The sequence below is a fragment of the Pelophylax lessonae genome (genome assembly GCF_965119305.1).
Source record: "Pelophylax lessonae genome assembly, chromosome: 1".
NCBI classification, from domain to species: domain Eukaryota; kingdom Metazoa; phylum Chordata; class Amphibia; order Anura; family Ranidae; genus Pelophylax; species Pelophylax lessonae.
In genome coordinates, this window is record NC_138768.1 from 45,636,339 (window position 1) to 45,658,557 (window position 22,219).

Consider the following 22,219-nt stretch of genomic DNA (forward strand, 5'->3'; position numbering starts at 1 on the left):
ATTCGGCTCTGATTGGGTCTCCATGTAAAAACCCGTAAGTGATGTCATTACATCACTTCCGGGTAATCAGCACCAAATTAAAAAAAATGACAGCATTCAAAACAGCCAAACTTGGCGTTTTGAATGCTTTTAAGTGCAGAGGAGGGGTTTGGGGTCTTTTAGACCCCCCAGATCCCTCCACGAGAGTACCTGTAAAAAAAAAAAATTTTAATGTACAAAATTATCAGCCGATTCCGATATGCGATGACCAAAATATCGGTATCGGCAATAAAAAACGATATTGGTCGAACACTGCTCTATATACACATACACTTTATTAGCCCAAAGAAATGTCCCTTTTTTTTATACAATTAAAATTCGAGCTCTGAGGAAGGGGGACAGTCCTCGAAACATGTAGACTTTGCACAATTGGGACATGGATGAATTCAGTATTTTATGCTATTTTCCTACTCACCGTATTTCAAATTTTTATTAATGAAGTTGTAATAAAGGTTTTGAAGGAGTTTTGTCCTTTACAAGATTTTTCTTTACTAGATTTTTAAAAAGGGAGTATACAGCTGCAAAAAAAAAAAAATATATATATTTTCCCTGTAAAACGAATACATAATGTTCTAGTATGCATCGCATATGCGAGACTTGCCTTAAAACGAAGCCCTCCAGTGGCACCCTTCCATCTTCACCCGGTCTTCCTTCCGAGTTCGCATCCTCTGGCTACATGAATGGCCGGGGCCATGATAACGTCACTCCCGCACGCACGTGCGCTGGGGCCCTTTTTTACATGACAGTCCTTTAGAACACATGAGCGGGTGATGTCACCTGCTCCATGCAGTTTGAATATCTCCTAAATGGCGCAAGTTTAGGAGATATTCATTGTACATACAGGTAAGCCTTATTATAGGAATCAGAAGAAAAAATAACTCACTGCTCAAGGTGGTATAGATGCCTGATGACACACACCGGTGCACGCCCCGCCTCGCCTCCGTGGATATTCAATAAAGAAAAAGGAATTGGCAGCACTCCAGATGAGGTCAAAATCCAGATTTATTGACTGGACATCCCAACGTGACAATAGTTACAAAGGTAGACGCGTTTTGCACACTACACTTTGTGCTTAATCAGTTTAGTTTAGTAATGATTAAGCACACAGTGTAGTGTGCGAAACGCGTCTACCTTTGCCTTATTATAAGCTTTCCTGTAGGTACAAGTCTAAAAGTGAGCACACTGATGAGCTAATTTCTGGGTCACTCTGCTCTCTCCTATTAGCATGCTCCCTGTCCTCACATTTGCATTCAGCACAATTGATTAGCTCCTTGTGCTGCTTCACCCTTTCCCAGTCTGAGTTATGCTGTCCAGAGATTGCAAGCTAATACCAAACACAGGTATTTACATAGCCTAAATGAAAAAAAAAAAAAATTACAGGTATATATTAATTAATACTTTGCTACAATAATTTGCATTGTTTATATCCGCCTGCTTTAAATAAAGGATATGTGCTTTAGAAATGATTTAAAAAGCTTAGTAATGGGAAATATAGCCGTTTGTTGGGTCATAAGACCGCTTTGCAGCGTGTAGCTGGAATTTATGGCCTAACGGTAACATATCCCTGGAAATTATTTTAAAATGTTGTCAAATATGGCCGTAATATAGAACGATGAATATTAAGCTGAAATTCCTAACGCAAACCCCCGCTCTTCCATTACGTTTAATTCCATCCACTCCATAAAAACCTTATCTGTCGAGTTTCCCTTTAGTCTTTGCGGCTATAAAATACAATCCTTAGTGCTGACCCCTGCACGTATTTATTCTCTATCTCGTTCCACTTGTACGTATTAGTCAGACATTGTTTATTGCTGTTCCCCCCATCTCTCCGAGGAATATGATTCACACGTTTGCAGATTTATTTGAGCAAAACGCAATAAATATACAGCTTCAATTTTCCCCGCTGGAGCGCTGCCAGGATTTTTAATGAATCCGGCCTGTGCTATTGAAGTGGTCTAGGATCTCCAAAGCTCTAGGCTCTGTTAGATTATACACATACTCTCACTCCTCCCCCCCCCCCCCCTTCTTTGCCTTCTCTGGCTCTCTCGCTTCTCGTTCCCCATGGACTGTATGAGTCACACACTAGCGAGGTTTATTTTTCAGACTTGGCTCTGGTTGGAATTAGGAAGAACCTTGTTATAACTAAAGCAGAAGAAGGCCTCTTTCTCTGTCTCCTCTGAGTAGGCCGCAGCTTCATCCATGCAGGCGTTTGGCGGCTAGGCCCGTAATTAGTTGACCCACGCTTCTTTTTTTGTTCAACCATTAACCTAACTGCCAATAACCCTGGCCTGTAAACAGTTGAGATTTTAATCGCTACACCTAGAACAGTGCCGGTGAAAATGCAGCAAGCAGCTGCTTGGCTTTGTAAGGCTTAACGGGTATGAATTCTCTTTTCGCTACCAAACGACCAATTAAAGAGGACCTTGCACTCCAAGCAAGGTCCACTTTTCTTAGTGTGGTCCACCTTGCACTTTCTGAAGCAAAACAAAAAAACTGACGGGTAGGAGTTAGGGGTAGATTTGGGGTAGGTTTTGACTTTGTCATCCCGCCTCTCTTGACTCAGTCCGAGCGCAGATCAGATACACTCTACTGCACAGGTGTCAAACACAAGGCCCGCGGGCCAAATCCGGCCCTCCAGGCCATTTTTATGTGGCCCTCACACCTCTCCTGTAGCTGCAGGAGAGCTACAGTCCTCCTCCAGATACTTTCTGCTTTCCAGCAATGCCTCCAGCTTCTTCCCAGCAGCACCACAAGGTAAGGGAGGTGCACTGTGATGTAAAGGAGGGTGGGGGACTCAACTTTTGATGGTGGAGAGGCTCTTGACGTCTTATGTAAGGGTAGGGGATGCTCTTGACATCTAGTCTTACAGATACAACCGGCCCTTTTGAGGGCAATCATAATGCTGTTGCGGCCCGCGATTAAATTGAGTTTGACACCCCTGCTCTACTGCATTCCGGGTAGGAGACAGGAAGGTCTTGGCTCGAACCTATCTGCCTCAGCTACATACCATTAATGCTAGAGAAAAATCTCTCTGGAGCCCCACATCTGCGTTATCCCTAGGGTGAGTGTGTGTGTGGCAACCTCAGCCTGAACTCCGGCCATGTCACGCCCCCAACGTGTTTCGCTCGGCCCCTCCAAGCATAGTCATGGGGATCCAAGACTAAAAAGTAAAAAGATACCCAACATGTCACACTTTAAAATTGCACACCCATGGAATGGAAACAAACTACAATACCTAAAAATCTCCATAGGCAACACTTTTAAAGCCGTTACTAATTTAGAGGTAAACAGTCATCCCGCCTCTTGACTCAATCAGAGGAAGCTTTGTATCCTAGAATACATTGCTTTCTCTAAATGGCTGAGCGCCGATCAGATATACTCTACTGTGTTCCGGGTAGGAGACAGGAAAATCTCGGCTCGAACCCGGCCTCGGCTACATACGTTTATGGAAGAGAAAAATCTCTCTGGAGCCCCACATCTGTGTTATTCCCTAGGGCGAGTGTGTGTGTGGCAACCTCAGCCTGAACTCCGCCCATGTCATGCCCCCAACGTGTTTCGCTCCACCCCTCCAAGCAAAGTCATGGCGATCCATGATGCAAAACGCGTTGGGGCGTGGCCTGGTCAGAGTTTAGGCTGAGGTTGGCACACACACACTAGGGATAACACAGATCTGGGACTCCAGGGAGATTTTTCTCTACCGTGAATCTTTTCAGGAGCCGGGACGAGCTCCCTCCCATGCCACCACTCCCAGCAATGGATGTCTAGAACTTGTACCCCATTCAAGAGAGCCTGGGCAGCACACTGAAGTTTTCTACATACAGTTTATACCACATATCCAGCTGCCTCGCATGTTAGTGATGGACTTAGTTCGTTTGGGCCAAGCTGGCCCAAACAAACTATATAAAGTATATCAACTTCAGTATCACAGGGGGTGGCATCACAACTACGGGAAAGAGCACGCTGCAGCATAGAACAGGATCCTCTTCTCAATACACTTTAATGTATTTTAGTGCACAAAAAAACAAACTAATACCCAATTGTTAGGTAAAATATAAAAGATGATGTTACGTAGAGTAAAAAGATACCCAACATGTCACACTTTAAAAAAATTGGACACCCATGGAATGGCAACAAACTATGGTACTTAAAAGTCTCCAAAGGCAACGCTTTTAAAGCCTTTACAGGTTACTAATTTAGAGGTAAACAGGAGGTCGGGGGCTAGAATTATTGCTCTCACTCTGACGTTCTGCAGCTATGATCCTGGTAGAACCACTGAAACCTGAGGATGTACAGGTACGTCCATTTGCAGGAAGTGGTTAATGCAGTGGAATACTATTGAGCTCTTTTTATTGGTATGTAGCACTGCCCCCTTGAGGACTGCTGATTTCTCCACTTTTAGTTCCCCCTGGGTTACCATTAGCAACTGCAGCATGCACAATTCAACGCTTTACTCCTTGTCTCAGTCAATAAACAGTCTAGGGGATGTAGTTCTTTTTGGTGTTTTATTTAAATTAGGGATGGGAAAAGTGGGATACTCCAGATCAAATTATTCACAATGGTCGAGGACTTCTTACTTGCGATGCAGCCAGGCTGCTGATTCACCCTGCCACTAGGTGAATTTTAGATTAAGTCTCTGTGCAGACAACTTGATAGGATAGATTATCTTCAGGATACCCTCTTAGTATCCCCTTTCACTCCACAGATTGACACCGTCCTCTGACTATCCTACACTGGAGTGGCCCCCTTCAGGTCAGACCCCTAGACACCATCCCCTGTACTCAACGATACTGTTTTTTTGAGGGTCTCCAGTGTCTCTACCCCTCCAGTCAGTTCTCCTGGACCTCTGGGCTCAGTTCCTTTCCTCTGGTCCCCATGCCGCCTGTGACCACGTGCCACCACTACAGAGGAGGAAGCAGCCGCCACCCTCCCTCTGGGACTCTGCTCTCCAGCCAAAGACCCCGCACTGCTCCTTCTGTTTGCATTTAAGACCCCACAGCACATGTGCTCCTGGCTTTTATACAATATCCCATAATGCACCGAGACAACCAATCTCTGCCACTGGGACTGTATCAAAGCCTGTGTACCCATTGGTCAAGTTTCCTCCCACTGTCCAACATACCTCCCTATTGGACCAGTGTAAAACACTATCTAGACCCAATGAATCACACACTGAGCACTCTGAGCAGCCCTTACCTGGGGCTCCAATGTGTTGGACCGCATTAAGGAAAGGCAGCGCGAGGCAGGCCTGCTCCAGCGCTGCTGTAAACAAAGGCGCAATAGAAGTCTCGATGAGTGGGGATTGGAGGGGGAACCGGAAGGCGGCACAAGCACCTGGCCGCATGCACACAGCTCGGCTACGATGTGAGCATCAGGTGGCAGGCTATGGGTGGCAAGTGGCATGTTTCATCTGGTGGCAGGCTATTGCTGGCAAGCGGCACGTCACATCTGGTGGCAGGCTATAGGTGGCAAGCGGCATGCTACATCTGGTGGCAGGTGATAGTAGCAAGTGACAAGCTGCATCTGGTGGCAAGTGACAAGCTGCATCTGGTGCTAAAATTATTTTATCAGAAGTCAGGGGGGAACAGTGCTCCATATTTTGGTGGTCAGTGGCTAGCATGCAACCCTTATTGTAGCGGTCAGAATGCCACCCTTGTAAACAGCTAAAAATAAAAGATCTTTGGGCCCTGGAACTGTGCAGGCGCCATCTCATTAGGTGGGCAATCAGCCACAGCTCAAGGAACCCCCAGCAATCTCTTGAAGAACCCTAGGATTCAATGGAACCCTGGTTGAGAATGGCTGACCTACAGGCAGTGAAGATAAAATCTCACCCTAGGCGCATAAAATTGAAATCCTTATATGTGAGGAATATCAATGAAATCATGGGATTATGAATTTTGCCTGCCGTCCTTCTTTAAATCCTTTGTTTCTCTGTAGCTCTCCATTTCTAGGCTACCAGTGTTCTTCTTGCTTTTGTTTTTAGGCACAGACTGTACTCTGTGCTCTGCAGTGTGCGAGGTGCGCAGTACATTCCGGGTAATGTGCTGTATACAGCTGTGTGTTATGTAATCTGCAATATTAATAGTAAGTTATTGCTGCTTGTTCCGGTGTGGCAGGTTGTTTAACACTTGGCATATAGGACAAGATGTTCTTCAGGCAGTGAAGATAATTGAGTACACCCTGGAAACTGTCAGAATAGCACAACCTACAGACACCCAACTAATTAATACATCACGTAGTGCAAAACTAGCACTTTTCTCGGCATGCTGGTAAACATCTTGCAAGCAATATTTGGCTGGCAGGGTGCTAACATTTGTGCACTGGCCCAATTTGGTCAGCGATGCTTTGCAGAGTATAAGAAGGTTTAAACCCTAACTGAATTAGATTGTGTATCCTACAATTTTACTTTTATTTTCTCATTTTATCGAATTCATTGTTACATCTCAGTGCTGCTGATCTACTGCAGCATGTTTGCATCAGTATCATGGCTACTCTTCCCTTGTGTGGACATCCTAAAATCCTGAGACTGCTTGGTGCCACCTTTTTATGGATGTGAAGTCAGCAGACTCAGAGGTGACACTCTATAGCTGGGGTGTCAAACTCAATTTCATTGCGGGCCGCATCAGCATTATGGTCAGGGCCGTCTTTAAGGCAGAGCAAAAGGGGCAGCTTCCCCAGGCCCAGTCATTGTTGTGTGGCCTAAAGCAGCTGCCCCTTGAGCCTACACTGCATGAGAATAGTTGATAAGTGGATTAGGGAGGGCCCAAGAAAATGTTTGCCCAGGGTCCAATCAATATTAAAGAGGGTCCTGATTATGGTTGCTCTCAAAGGGCCAGATATATCTGTAAGATTAGATGTCCAGAGCACCCACACCCCCCTTACACCCTTACATGAGATGTCAAGAGCCCCCCCACCATCATAAGTCAAGAGTCACCCACCCTTCCTTACATCACAAGGCACCCTCTTACCTTGTGCTACTGCCAGGAAGAAGATGTGGGTGGATCCGGGAAGAAGAAAGTGCAAGTTCTGGAGGAGGACCAGAGGAGGGCTGGAGTCAGCTTACAGAGTCTGCTGAATGCTGAGACCAGGGGAGGCATAGACAAGGTGGTGTTGCGGCTGCACAGAGAGGTGCAGGATCTGTAAGAGGGGTTCTGCTCTCCTCTCTGCTGCAGACTGCTGAGAAGGGAGGGGGTGGGCAAAGACGAGCCTTTCTGCAGCAGCACAGAGAAGAACAGGATCTGGCAAAGGAGTTCTGTCCTCTTTGCTGCCGACTACTGAGCCAAGGTGGGGGCAGAGACAAGGGGGGTGCCGCTTCTGGAGAGATGCGAGGACCGCATGAAAGGGCCTGGGGGGCTGCATTCGGCCCGCGGGCCTTGTGTTTGACACCTGTGCTCTATAGTATCCCCATTTCACCCAACCCCCATCAGCTACATAAGTTATGTAGTGAGGGGGGAGACTATAATTAGACATCCAGAAGAGAAAGTCTATGATATGGAAGGAGGAAAAAGGGCTGTGCTAAGGAACTGACTCTTCCTGGAGTAGATTTGCCATAAATTTCAGAGGCACATTGCAAGTTAATAAAAAGAAAATAGTTTATGGAAAAGGGAAAACACCACAATTAAGAATTTAAAATACTTGATTTTTATGTGCATCTACCTGCAATTTTTATAGTTGGTGACAGGGTCTCTTTAGTGGACAAAGGACAAAGAAAACTGTATTGCGCTCCCTCTAGTGGCTTCTTTATAGGAATATATGATGAGCCCTGGCCTGTGGGGGTGGTAGCTTAGCTGTTTGCTGAAAGTGGAGGACCCTCTTTGTCAGGGTCCTAGATGGTATCGGGATAGGTTTTCCCCAACTACATCCAACACGCTAAAAAAAAAAAAAAAGAAATTGCTAGTGTTCACTTCAATGCTGGCCTCCACAGATGCATATTCTGCCCTTATTTTTTCTCCAAAGAGAAGTCCTGTATGAGCTAGAGGTCAACCAATGTAGGAGCTTAAACATGGCTGTGGCCCACCATATGATTGGCCCATTGCTGTTCCTGGGATTAGCGGTTATTTATTTCTGCTCCAGGCATTGAACAGCAGCAGAGGAACAAAAGAAATGCAAGCATATGCAGCCAAAATTTGTAAACGGTTACCAGAATATTTTTCTCCATATAATTTATAAAGGTTTAAATTTTATCATTTACAACTTTTTCTTCAGTCTCTGATCTATTAGCAATTGTTCTCTCGTCTACACAATGGACAACACGCATTTCATTGGGCCAGCAAAAGGGTTGTGGTGGGTCATTGCAAACCAACTAAAACTGTCATACATACGAGGTGTGTCCAGAAGTGAATGAGAATATATTTTAAAAATTATTTTATTGAATTATTTTACAGTTGACCGTTGTCGCCTTAAATGTATGCACCTTCTGAGTGTACACAACGCTTTCAGCAATTTTTCCATTCTTCATAACATCCCTGGAAATCTTCAAGTGGGATGCCGTTCAGAGCCTGCATAGTGGCTCATTGGACGTTATCCACACTACCAAAATGGTGTCCTTTCTCATGGTCAAATCCTGAATCACGATTTCATGAACAATTGACTTGGTAGTTTCCGTTTCCTCTGCAATCATTCTGATAGTGAACCATTGAGAACAGACCTCACTGCATCCATGTTCTGTTCCATTTTTGACAGTTGGCTCATTATCAGAATGATTGCAGAGGAAACAGAAATTACCAAGTCAACTGTTCATGAAATCGTGATTCAGGATTTGAACATGAGAAAGGACACCATTTTGGTAGTGTGGATAACGTCCAAAGAGCCACTACGCAGGCTCTAAATGCGCTTTTCCACTGCATGGAACCGAACGGTTCGGCTCGCTTTTGTGCTTTTCCACTGCTGGTACCGCATGGTATAGTGTAGGTACGGTATGGTACGGCGCCGCTTTTCCACTGCATGGAACCGAACGGTTCGGCTCTCAAAAACAGTACCTACTCGATTTTGGTTCCAACAGGTACCATACGCGGTACCATATCCCACAATCCTTTGCATGCAGTCACTACTAGCCACTGATTGGTCAGAGAATCCCACCCACCCCATTGTTATCCCACCCACTTAACTTTAGTACTACTTTAGTGGAAAAGCAAACCATACCGTACCGAACCGTTCCAACACCATACCATGCGGTACCAGCAGTGGAAAAGCAAACCGGGCCAAGTAGAGCCGAGCCGGTACTTGCAGTGGAAAAGTGCCATAAATGTCATCCCACTGGAAGACTTCCAGGGATGCTATGAAGAAATAAAAAATATTTTTTAATACTTTTCAATAAAAGCATATCATTCTCATTACTTTCTGGACAAACCTCAATGATGTCGCAGACTAACGAAGGATGTAGGTAGAGGTGTTGTGGCAATTCCTCGAAGACCACAGAAAGATGTCAGTTATGGTTGTTGTGGCAAGTCCTGGTAGACCAGCTGAAGATGTCAGACCTAGGTGTTGTGTAGGGTCCTGGCAGACCAACTGAAGATGGGAAATGTAGATGTTGGGGTGTGTCCTAGCAAGCCAACCAAAAATGTCATACATAAGTGTCGTGGCAGGTCCTGGCGGACCAACTAGAGATGGCAATCATAGGTGTTTTGGTGAGTCCTGGAGGAACAACTACAGGTGTTAGACATAGGTGTTGTGGCAGGACTTGATGGACCAACTATCGGGCGTCTCCCACCTGCCACCATTCCTTTCTGTGGTGGGCCTGGATTGAGCCTTCATTCACTGAGTTTCCAGCTAACGTTGAACTGGTAAAGCTTGTTGCAGTCCACAAATGGCCCCCCTTCCCTTGTGTCTGGGAATTAGGTTCGTTGTGCCCATCGCTGATCAGCTGATGTCCTAAACACCATTTATCTTTGCCTGCATTATCTGCTGCATTAGTCTTACCATGGCAGTAATCTCTCCTTCCATTTGACAATATGAAGTGGTTAAGTAAAAGCTTATTTCTAAGTGATCGCTGCTTAGCGGTACGCTCTCCCTCAAGGCCAGGCTGGTCCCTTTAAGTAGCATTAAGACCTCTCTGGAAGAGAGATAATTGAACTCTTATTCTGGAGTCCTGTTTTGTTTCAGATTTGACTTGTCAGATGAAATAAATGTATTGAGAATATCACAATGTGAGGGTGCAGCTGATTGGCTATTATATGAATAGTAAGATATAAATGTTCTTATAGAGGACCAAATACAGCGCTTGCTGGAACCAGTGGATGCCAATATCTATATCACTCTCTGTGTTGTAAATACAATTCCAGTGTAAACGTGACATCTTATAAAATTATTCAACATATAATCATCAAAAAACATAAAAAAAAAAACTCCCTATGATGGGTAATTGTGCAAATTAGTGCATGGTGAATAAGCATATAAATATAAAACAGATCCAAATAAGATTAAAAGAAATATATAAAATTATGAAAAATATTTTAAATAGTGTCAAAAATAGTCCAAAATATATATAGTGACTTCAGTGCTCAAAAATAGTAGTGAATGTCCTTAGTGACAATGAATCCTCAAATTCAAAAGTGCAGGTGCTCTGACATGATTGGCCATGACATCAATTCCTTTGTGAATAGGTAAATTGGATCACTTACCAGATTAAGTGGGCTCTACATGCCGTATGGCACTAGAACCATTCACGCTTGAAAAGCCCCCTGGGCTTAATAGGTTTCCCCTTTTAAGTGGTCCTATAGGCTGCTGGTGGCTCCTTTAGGCTCCGGGGTAATCAGCCAGTGGTTGTGTACAAGGGAGAAAAGAAGGCTCCAGATAGTGTAATATAGTTAGGATATTCCTTTATTTCCCATAAATCGGGTAAAAATCAGCTTAAAAAGTTATAAACATCACTGGTGGTCTAGCGGTGCTGGCTGCTCGTCCTCCTCACAAAGCGACGGGCTTACTTCCGGCTTGCGCTCCACCTCAACATGACGTAATGACGCTATGTGGTCCAAACTGACACGTTTCGTCACTTCCGGTGACGTCCTCAGAGTTATATATGAATAGATTGTTCCGGTAGGTCTTCACGGTCTATTTATTTTTTTAATATTAATGTAGATGTAAGCCTCAACAGTATGACAGTTAGGGCTTACATCTTAGTTGATCTTGGTGCTGCTGATCAACTAGATCACATCAAAAAAAAATTCTGGTTTGCTAAAACAGATTTTAAAGCCACTGTAAAGATTAAAAAAAAAAAACGTCTATACTTACCTGCTCTGTAAATGTCTTCTCGGGTCCCCCACCGGCATTCCTGGCCCCTCCTCTCAGTGCCCTCATGGGAAACATACCTGCTCGCTCCCGAGCCCTGCTGCTGCATCCATTGACACAGACAGCGGGACTCAGCCCCACTCCCTAGTCACTGGCTTTGATTGACAGCACTGGGAAGGGCGTCAATGGCTCCCGGTGTCCCAGCAAAGCCAGCCAGACCTGGAAGTGAGGGGAGAGAAGAGCTGCAGACGTGCACACGCTGGTTCGAATGAGGGCTCAGGTAAATAAAGGGGGGGGTGAGAGAGGATACTGATGCCTAAACATTGTTTACCTTAATGCAAGGAATGCATTAGGGTAAAAAACATTTAGGCTTTTAGAACCACTTTAACACCTTTTTTTTTTTTTTTTTTTTTTTTTTTTTTTTTTTTTTTTTTTTGGATTTGGCAAGCCTTAAAATTGTTTTAAAGGATCATGAAATGGAATTTTCACAGAGCAACGCAAACCTCTTTTGGGGTTCCCCGTTGGCACACTCTTGTTCATGTGTGTCTGCCCCCATAGCAAGGGTTTGCTGCTCACAGGATTTGATTGACTGACAGCAGCAGGAGCCAATGGCTCCCGCTGCCTCAGCAGAACCTATGAGAGAGGGGAGAGAGCTGCTGTAGATGGGCACAGTGCTGAATCAACTGAGGACTTGTATTTAGGAGAGAGAGAGAGCAATACTACTACTCTGACATTTTTTACCCTAATTCAGAGAACGCACTTAAAAAAAAATAAAAAAATAAAAAACCTTTACAACCACTTTAAAAACTGGCTAGGAACCCAAAAAAACATCTTCAACATTACAAAACCAGTCCAGCTGAATGTGACCAACTATCTACACTGATTACCAAGTAAGATATTTTTTTTGTTAGAGGAAGTGTCCCTTTATCAATGGGGATATTTCTAGTGGCAGTTGGTCATATTCAGATGGACTTGCTTTATATTGTTTGAGGTTTCACAGCTTCTCCAAGCCTCTTCTTCAGCTTCAATGTTTTATCATTCGAACTGAAGAAGTGGCTTGGAGAAACCTCAACGTTTTAGAGCAAGTCCATCTGAATGTGACCACTACTAGCTATACCCTGATTGATGGGTAGGATTTAAAAAAAAAGTTTCTTTCTAATGTTGAAGACGCTTCGTAGTTTCTCCAGGCCACTTCTTCAGTGTTAAGTGCTTAAAGGAGCTATGAAACCTCTTCAACATTACATTACAAGTGCAGTTGAATTTGAGGAACTACATCTAGATATACCATGACATGGAGAACCTTCACAGACTTAGAGGAGCTCCAGTCCCCCCCAAAAATTAAAAGTATGCAGCTACAGTATTTGTATTCAATTTCAGTCTTTTAAAGTGATTGTAAATAAAGTCTTGGTTTTTTTTCTATTAAAATACCAAACATATACTTCCTTCCTCTGTGCAGTTGGTTTTGCATAGAGCAGCCCCGATCCTCCTCTTCTTGGGTCTCCCTTCGGTGCTCCTGGCCCCTCCCTCCTGTTGATTACCCCCACAGCAAACAGCTTGCTATGGAGGCCCCCGAACAAAGCTGTAGCTCTGTATATTCATTCAGAGACGGAGCTGTCATTCGGCCCCACCCCCTCTCTCTCCTGATTGGCTAACTGAGCTTTATTGTCAGCAGCGGGAGCCAATGACATCACTGCTGTATCCCAACCAATCTAGAGAGAGTGTCCCGGACGGCTGAGGCATTTGTGGACATAACTGGTTAGAGAGGGGGCTTTGGTAAGTATGAGGGGGGCTGCTGCACTCAGAAGGCTTTTCTATGCATTAAGATAGAAAACCTTCTGACTTTACAACCCCTTTAATATAAGACCACTTACCTTCCCCTGGATCCAGCGCTGTCCTTATTCAAGACGATTCTTTAATTCGTTTTGAGTGCAGGCGCTGACATCTTCACTAAGGGAAACCAGCAGTGAAGCCTTGAGGCCTCACAGCCGGCTTATAACTGCGCATGCGCGAGCCACGCTGCGCATTGTAATTGGTCCTGCAGGTTTCTGGGACCTGTGAAGGCCGCAGGGCAGGAGTGGGGGGCCGAACTTCCTCTCAGATCGGTGCAGTGAACTGACCGGGAGTGGGTACCTGTCAAAATCAAGTACCTGCCCCCCAAAAAAGTGCCAAATGCAAAGGAGGAGGAGGAAGAGCGGAACTTACCCTTTTGGGTGAAATTTACACTTTGAGGAAAAGTGCATCTATTGCAACAATGTACTGAATGTTTGACTATGACAAATGATATCTGATGCAATGGACTCTACCCGGCCATCTGTACACATTGGGAACCGTGCTTATTTTATGTCCTGTCTTCAGTCTGCACAATTTATTCTTTTTGCTACTGAGCCTTTTAATATATTGATTTAAACAAATCAATATGAGGACAGCTGTGGATAAAGAAGATCAGGATCTGGGTTATAAAGCAGGACTGTCCCCACAGAGGAGGGACGGTTAGGAGCCACGCACCTGTGAAAATGCTGCATTGTGTATAGGGGTCTATTGGGGAGCACACTGTGGCGTGATCGGACGCTGAAGCTGAATTTTCTCGGTATTAGGCGGCGCAGAGCGGTGTGCCTCTGGACATGCTGAAATTGATCATTCTGGTGGAAGGAGCTCAGTGGGTTTATTAACTGGGAGTTTATCACTATCGCTCAGCTGATCTAATTCCTGGGAGCTTTCAGAGCTATCATCAGCCCTTTAGTTCTTCTAAGTGAGTGACTCCAGATAAAGGAGGTGGGGGGAGAAGGGGATGCCGGCTCAGTAATGAGTCTTAGAGATTTTCCAGCGTATGTGTTAGTACATACGATGGCCATGTGCTTCTGAATACAACCAACACTTGTGTTGAAAATGCTGCCATCTGTTCACACTTGAGTACTGGCCCAAAGGGAGGGGACCACTTCGAGGTGCATTAAAGAAAAAATTTCACTTTCAACAGTCAATTGATACATGTAAAGATTAATGTAATTGCTGCTTGAATGGTTTTGTAGGTTAACTAGAATGGGTAGTGTGGCAAAAACAAGAATATATTATATCAAAAGTCCAGAAAACAACAAACAGGCCCGACGGTAGGGCAACCCAAACGGGAGCACTCAAAAGTTGTTACGTATAAGCAGCAGTAGTGTGGTGAAGTGTTTCTAGAAGCAGAAATACGGTCTGGCTGGTCTGCACCCAAACGGGGAGGCTTCCTTTGAAGGATGATGTGTCTCTGCACTTTCCCTACTCCTCTGGATCCTTTCCCTAACACTAAGCACTGTCCCTGACAGGCTGGTGACCTTTCCTTACTCTAGCCACTCACAAAATGCTCACCCAACCCAGGAGCCAGTGTCTTAAATAGACTCTATCTGACCCAACGTGCCCGCCAGAGTCATATGAAGTGCCAGCATCCAATCCAGATAGCTGCCAAAACCATAGAGTAACTATTGCTACTGCGAAGGAGTGCCACCTGCAGTGGAGAAAGTAGACTGCACCTGCCTACGTGGAGAGCTCCCCCAACAGGGGCACAGCAATATAAAATCTTACAGGAACCCTTTTAAATTCTGTCTGATGGAGTTCCACTTTATATTACGGTGGACCTGCATTTTGATCACACCTGCAATAGCCCACTCCACTCCCTCTGTTGCTAATACTAGATTGCCAATACTGCACCACTGCTCTCGTTTGCCGTCCAGACCCAAGGAAATTAGTTACCTGTAACTTTAGGGTATGGAGTGGACCAGTTGGCGTCTTTTCTTTCTCCCATGATGCAGCCCTGGGTCTCTAAACTGCCAATCAGCAGGCCCAAGTGATGTCACATGGGCTTTTTACTGGGCTCCAATGCATGAACAGGGCAGCGCGAGAGAGCAAGGATGGTAAATACTAGACAAACCACAGGTTCACTTTGCATTCAGAGCATAAATGTAAAACCTGCCTTTTTTTTTTTTTGCTAAAAGAATTACTTAACTCCCCCACCCCCCAAATAATTATATATTTTCTGAAATCAGAGGCCCTGTAAAATAATGGTAGCCGTTTCGGATTTTAATGCTGCACAATATTTGCACTACTATTTATCAAATCTAAATTTTTAGCAAAAAAAAATACACTAAAATTAATTTTAGTGGGCACACATACAATAGTAAACATTTTTGGGAAAATATAAAAGAGGAGGTTGCATCGAGTAAATAGATACCAGACATGTCAAACCTTATAATTGTGAACACCCATGAAATGGCAAAAAAAAATGACCGTACCCAAAAATGTCCATCGGAGATATTTTATAAGGCTTTACAGCTCGCCCACTTAGATTTAACGGCTAAAGATGAATTATTGTTCTTGCATCCACATTCGTGGCGATACCTCACATGCATGGTAATCACTTCACGTTACCGTAAACATGATTGTGCAACTCTATAGCTGCCCATATCACTTTTACTAAATAGCTGACAGGCAACTTAAAAGAAATGGCCTGTGGACAGCAAGTCAGTCATATACGTACACAATAATCTTAAATCCGTTCCTGCTCAACTTCAGCGTCCCTTTAACATGGTCTTTACTGTGGAGGGTGGGAAGGATTGGCCAATCATATGACCACAGTAATGGCTGTCACAATGGTATCCTGATCGTAAGCCGGTCCCACTGGCTATTAATCCTTATCATCTTTGACCGCTTGGTCACTGTGTTTGGAACACGCTCTCAGTACAGAAAGCTCTGCCACCCATGGACACATACTGTATGTGTGGCACGTGGGCATTAAAGCCCACCCTCTGCCACCACACATATGCGGTCAGCAAGGGCTTAAAGTATACGTCTGGGGGGGAAAAAAATAAAAAAATGAATCTATCTCTGCAATAAGTATACATTTCCCCATGTTAAATCTTTTTAAAGATGCTGAAAATGCTAAAAAATACCCTTTGATCCAGATATCCAGTGAGCACCTAATGTCTTTGATCCGTTGAAATCCCAAGCAGTGTTGTCAACGAAACTACAGGACACTGTCCTCTAAGGTCATACAGTGTTCTAACTGGGAAAACTCCAGCATGGTTGACAACACTGCTTGCAATTTCGTTGCATCAGAGACAGTGTTGTCAGCTGACTACAGGAAGTAACAAGCCCTTTGGTACTGGTAATAGTCTGTATTTGCAGTGGCTTTAAAATGATAAAACATTGGGGAATGTATCGCAGCAGAGGTGTACTGAGAATATATATATACAGTATATGTGTCCAGACGCTAATCAGAAGTAGGCCATTTTATTTATAATGAGTACGTACTCTTTTAGTATGGAGGAAGAATTAGGAAATTGTAAATGAAGGATGTGGGGGAAGAGGGATACATAATTCATTTTGGGGAGGAATTACCTCCCCACCGCTCTGCTGGCTGCCTTGTGACAATAAAAGCACATCTTTATTGCCTTATTACAAGAATCCTTTATCCGAGTTCAGAAAGATTAATGAATATTAAAGGAATTATTGAGACCTTCTGCCTCTTCCATAATCTTGCCATTTCAAAAAGATAAGTTTGCCTTCCTCAGGCACAAGGTCTTGAGTGGAACTGTGCTTGTAAAGTAACCTTTATTATACTATCCACTGGTTTCTTATTCAGATACACTCCACAAATTACAGAAGGTGTCAAGTTCAGTAAATCATTTCTATACGTCTATTTGAGTTTAACCAGCTGTACATGTGCATAGAGGTTTTATTGCAAATCCTTCAACATGACCCACTTCATAAGGTTCAGAATATTGCTCCTCACCTTCTCTCTATGAACTCCCGCTTTTTAACGGTCAGACGATGTAAATGAAAAAAGTAAAAACAAGCTCAGGAGTGGAGCATTGTGTGCCTTATGGCGTTGGAGCATTGTGTGCCTTATGGCGTTGGAGCATTGTGTGCCTTATGGCGTTGGAGCATTGTGTGCCTTATGGCGTTGGAGCATTGTGTGCCTTATGGCGTTGGAGCATTGTGTGCCTTATGGCGTTGGAACATTGTGTGCCTTATGGCGTTGGAGCATTGTGTGCCTTATGGCGTTGGAGCATTGTGTGCCTTATGGCGTTGGAGCATTGTGTGCCTTATGGCGTTGGAGCATTGTGTGCCTTATGGCGTTGGAGCATTGTGTGCCTTATGGCGTTGGAGCATTGTGTGCCTTATGGCGTTGGAGCATTGTGTGCCTTATGGCGTTGGAGCATTGTGTGCCTTATGGCGTTGGAGCATTGTGTGCCTTATGGCGTTGGAGCATTGTGTGCCTTATGGCGTTGGAGCATTGTGTGCCTTATGGCGTTGGAGCATTGTGTGCCTTATGGCGTTGGAGCATTGTGTGCCTTATGGCGTTGGAGCATTGTGTGCCTTATGGCGTTGGAGCATTGTGCAGCTTATGCCGTTGGAGCATTGTGTGGCCTATAATGTTGGAGCATTGTGGGGCTTATGGCATTGGAGTATTGTGCGGCTTATGCCATTGGAGCATTGTGCGGCCTATAGTGTTGGAGCATTGTGGGGCTTATGGCATTGGAGTATTGTGCGGCTTATGCCGTTGGAGCATTGTGCGGCCTATAATGTTGGAGCATTGTGCGGCTTATGCCGTTGGAGCATTGTGCGGCCTATAATGTTGGAGCATTGTGCGGCCTATAATGTTGGAGCATTGTGCGGCCTAGGCTGTTGGGGTTTATTTCACAAATTACGGAAGGTGTCAAGTTCAGTAAATCATTTCTAATAGTCCATTTGAGTTTAACCAGCTGGACTTTGACTTTAGCTTATCATGGGATATAGTGCCGCTTTTGACAATGGAATACAGTGCATTTTATGGCAATGGAGTATTGTGTAGCTTATGACAGGTTATTTTGTGTCTAATGGCTTCCGGAATACAGTGCAGCTTGTGGTACCAGAGTATTTTGCTTCTTATGGTCTTGGAGTAGTTGCACAGCTTATGGTATACAGGTATTGGGCAGCTTGCAGTGCTTGAGTATTTTGCTTATTATGACACTGGGGTATTACCTAGCTTATGGTGTTAGTGTATTGTGCAGTTTTTGGCATTGGGGTATTGTGCAGTTTTTGGCATTGGGCTGTTGTGCAGTTTTTGGCATTGGGCTGTTGTGCAGTTTTTGGCATTGGGCTGTTGTGCAGTTAATGGTGTAAGGTTATTGTGCAGACTAAACTTCAAATCTTCATACAGGTAAAGCCACAACCCTGGTGTTTAGTATAAAAAACTGCCAGACTCAACCTGATAGACTTCACTCTAAGAGCTTTATTGTAAAGATGGCCTATTATATTCTCTCTTTACAATAAGGCTCTGAGTGAAAGGCGTCAGAGGGGAAGAGTCTGGTGTGATGGATATGCCGCTCAGAAAAATTTAATTACTTATATATGTGTGGGGTACGGTTTTCCCTGTATGAGGACTTGGAGAGAAGTGGGGACTGGATGAACCCCATAGTTGGTCGTCGCCCATAACAAGAGACTGGTTTATATATTCAAAGTCAGCCTGGAATGGTGCAGGAAATCTGGAACTTGTTATTTATGGAATGTATCGTGTACATTGTTGACATCGGTCAGGTCTGGGGGGATTATGGGTACTTTGGTGACCTGCAAGACGAGCATTAAGGGTCACAAAATCTCAGCAAGCTAAATTATAGCAGTGATTTTTCCCTACATTTTACTACAAGGAAGCCATTTTGCACCTCCGCCTCTTCATGTAGGGCTTTCTCCGAGATCTAAAATGAGCTTTCTTATGAAACAACAACATCCTCTCTTTCTCAAGGGGCCGAAAATCCGTTTGCTCTCTGACCTGCGGCGTCTTTTCTAGTCAGAGGCACAGCTGTTAGATGCTGCGGCCTGTCACCGAATCTGATTTGGTAGTAGTTTAACCTTGAACCCGGTCTCCGTGGTAACAAGAGGCAGCCCCTTCCTATCCACCCGCCAGGTCTCTGGACAATATTTCAGAGCTGAAGAGTCTCAGAAGAGGTTTTGTTGAATGGGTTAAAACACAAACATCGATTTTTACTCTGGCTCGTGCCGGCACGCCGATTGGTTAAACATTTTAAATGCCTACTTTAAGCCATAAGTATCTGCAGACTTTACACTGGAGGGGGGAAGGGCATCATTACCCGATTGTCAATTTAATTCATAATATGGCGTTTATTAAATATGTGCCTTATTTTTTTAAGCAGGCAGGTTTTTATTGTGAATATTCATTAAAAAAGTCGTTATAGGGTTTTCCTTCATCCAATTTTTTTAAGGTCCTGTGCCTCCTCCCACCTACCGCTTGTGCATTAGCAAAAAAAGAAAAAAACTTTTTTAAAATTATTTATTTTATTGCCTAACTCCATTCTAGGCCAATATGGCGAAAGATCCCCTGCGCACACACAGACACACCAAGCGTCAATGCCACGTCTCTGGCGGAGACCACACAGCGCGTATGTGCCTCTACGATGTCCCACAAAACACGTAGCGAGCATCTCTGCCAGGTCTATGGGACTCATGGCGTATCTACGCGTACTCCAGATCTCAATTCAAGTAAGATTAAAGGAGGAAAAAAGTTTCATTTCGGATGGAGTAAGAGAGGGTATAACCTCTGTCAGTTTTGTTTTTGCCACCATGGTCCCATTGAGGAGATTTTCCTTTACTTCCAGTCCAGGAACTTTGAAGGAAACCCTGGTTGTCCTCCTTGGAAGATTTCCTTGCCAATACTGTTTTGGTGACAACTCAAACTTTGGGATTTTTTTTCATTTTCACCCTTGACGGTAATGGTCACTAGTACATATAGAGGGTGTGAATCTATCTATTGGGAAAGCAGACACCAATTAAAACCTCGCAGGAATTTTTAAAAGATCAAAAGAGATAAATAACTGTTGCTGTAGTTCGGCTATAATTTGTCACCTACTTAAAGAGGAACTTTCACCACCTATCCTTTTTTTTTTTTTTTTTACATCCCCTCTTACCTTGTTTGCTGGAACATCTTTAAAACACATACAAATCCAGCAAATCAAGCATTGTCCTGATGTAATTTGCCACTGTGCCTCCCCACACTGGATCTCACACAGCCATCTTTCGAGCTGGCTGGCTTGTCCTGGTTCTTGCCGTCCCCCTCCTACATGGCACGCCACAGTGCTTGTGCTGTGGATTGCCCCCAAACACTCCTGATATAAGCATCTCAGGAGGCTTCGGGTAGCCTAGGCGAGAATATTAGTAGTGTAGGGCAGCTTGAATAAGCATAGGTATGTACAAAAATAAAAGAAAATAGTCGGTAGGATTTGGATTACCGTATGTTTGCTGCAATCTGAGGACACAACTGTGAAGCATGGTGGTGGAATTGGTATAGTTTTGGAATGCTGGGTTTTGGATGAAAAGGGCGAAGATCTGCTTTAGCACACATTCACATTGGGCCAACATGTCAAATTTACATCACCTCTTACCTTGTTCGCTGGAACATCTTTAAAACACATACAAATCCAGGAAATCAAGTGTCCTGATGTAATTTGCCACTGTGCCTCCCCACACTGGATCTCACACAGCCATCTTTCCTCATGTCATTCACATTGGGCCAACATGTCAAATTGCATGCCAAATTGGAGCCTATTACCGGCAATGGCACCGCCTGAATCGGTGCGATGGCGACTTTGTGGCGCCGCACCGACTCCCAAAAGTAGTTTCTGCACTACTTTTGGTGATTTCGGGTGGCAATTTCAATAGACAACTGTGCAGGAACCCACACAGATGTCTGTCAAATTGCCCCCAAAGTCAGGTTGAAATGCCGGTTTGAAATCGTGCGAGTTCGGGTGATTTCAAACCTGCCCTCAGTGTGAACCTAGGCAGAATGTCTTTTAAACATACATGTCAAAATAAGACTACCCTGTTGAATGAAAGTACCCTGGAGGAATTCCCAGTGCCTTCATTTCTCCGCTAGTACAATGTATTCTAACAGTGGGGCCACTCTGTTGTCAGAATATACTGATCAGCAGCTTCAACTGCTGGTCGGGACAAGTTTTCCTTAGTCGTCCCTTCCACTTCTGTCAAGTTGGCATGGCCACACAGTGACTGAAATTCATCCGCTCTCAGCTGAACCATCCGAATTTCGATCAACATATGCCTGGTCAGCTTTACTTCTCCCTAGGCTACAAAGATGTCTTCTTCGCAGCCAAAGTTTTAACTATGCTTCTCTTCTTCACCACTCTCTTGGATCATGGATCATTGATTGCCAGGTGTCATTTCTTGACTTTGACAACTGCCCCCCCTGGTGATGCACCACTATGCAATGCTACAGAAGCACAAAATCTTGCAATACATTGGCAATCTCCCAATTATTCACCATTTATTGACTAGTAGCCTTCTGGGCTGTGTGTTGTGGATATTCCAGGAAGCTTCAGGCGGCCGATGGAATGTTGCTTTGGTTTAGGCAAGAAAAAGAAGTATGAGGAGAATGCAAAACATTAGATATTTTACTAAATTGAAAAAAAAATGAAATTTACATGTGATTCTATTAAAGAGTGAAATAACTGGGAAAAGGTTTAAATAAAGGTAAAAGGTCTTTAAGTATGGTGTTCTGACAAAGCTGAGAGTCTCTTACACTTCTTTGCGTAATTTGTGGGTATAATTATACTCAAAAAATGTTCTTTTTCTTCTTGTGTAGGTTTATCAAGTGCTCATCAGAAAGCCGACCAGATGTCTCAACATAACAAAAATGAAACTACATCTTCCAACAACTTGACCAAAAGGAAGCCAGCAGCCGAATCTGCCTCCGTGCCTCCAAACCCTCTCCTCTCCTTCTTCTCATCATCCAACAAATCAGGTTAGTACTCCATGTAGAAGTACCATGTCACTACCTCCTGTTTGTTTTACCTGGGTTGGTGATGGGAGAATCCCTAATAAACTCTTGTGCTTCCAGCAAAGGGTACTGGAAATTCTACAGCATACAAATACATGTTGGACAATTATGTGCTTCCAACTTTGAGACAAAAGTTTT

At 44.1% G+C, this 22,219-nt stretch overlaps 1 protein-coding gene across 1 annotated transcript in view; it reads left to right on the forward strand.

Annotated features, from left to right (window-relative positions):
* Positions 1-22,219, forward strand: part of SETBP1 (SET binding protein 1) — a 307,969-nt gene that overhangs the window by 280,571 nt on the left and 5,179 nt on the right. Inside the window, exon 4 of the mRNA XM_082258943.1 lies at positions 21,887-22,045. Coding sequence (XP_082115069.1) covers positions 21,887-22,045 — 159 coding nt within the window. The remainder of the gene's footprint in view (positions 1-21,886; positions 22,046-22,219) is intronic.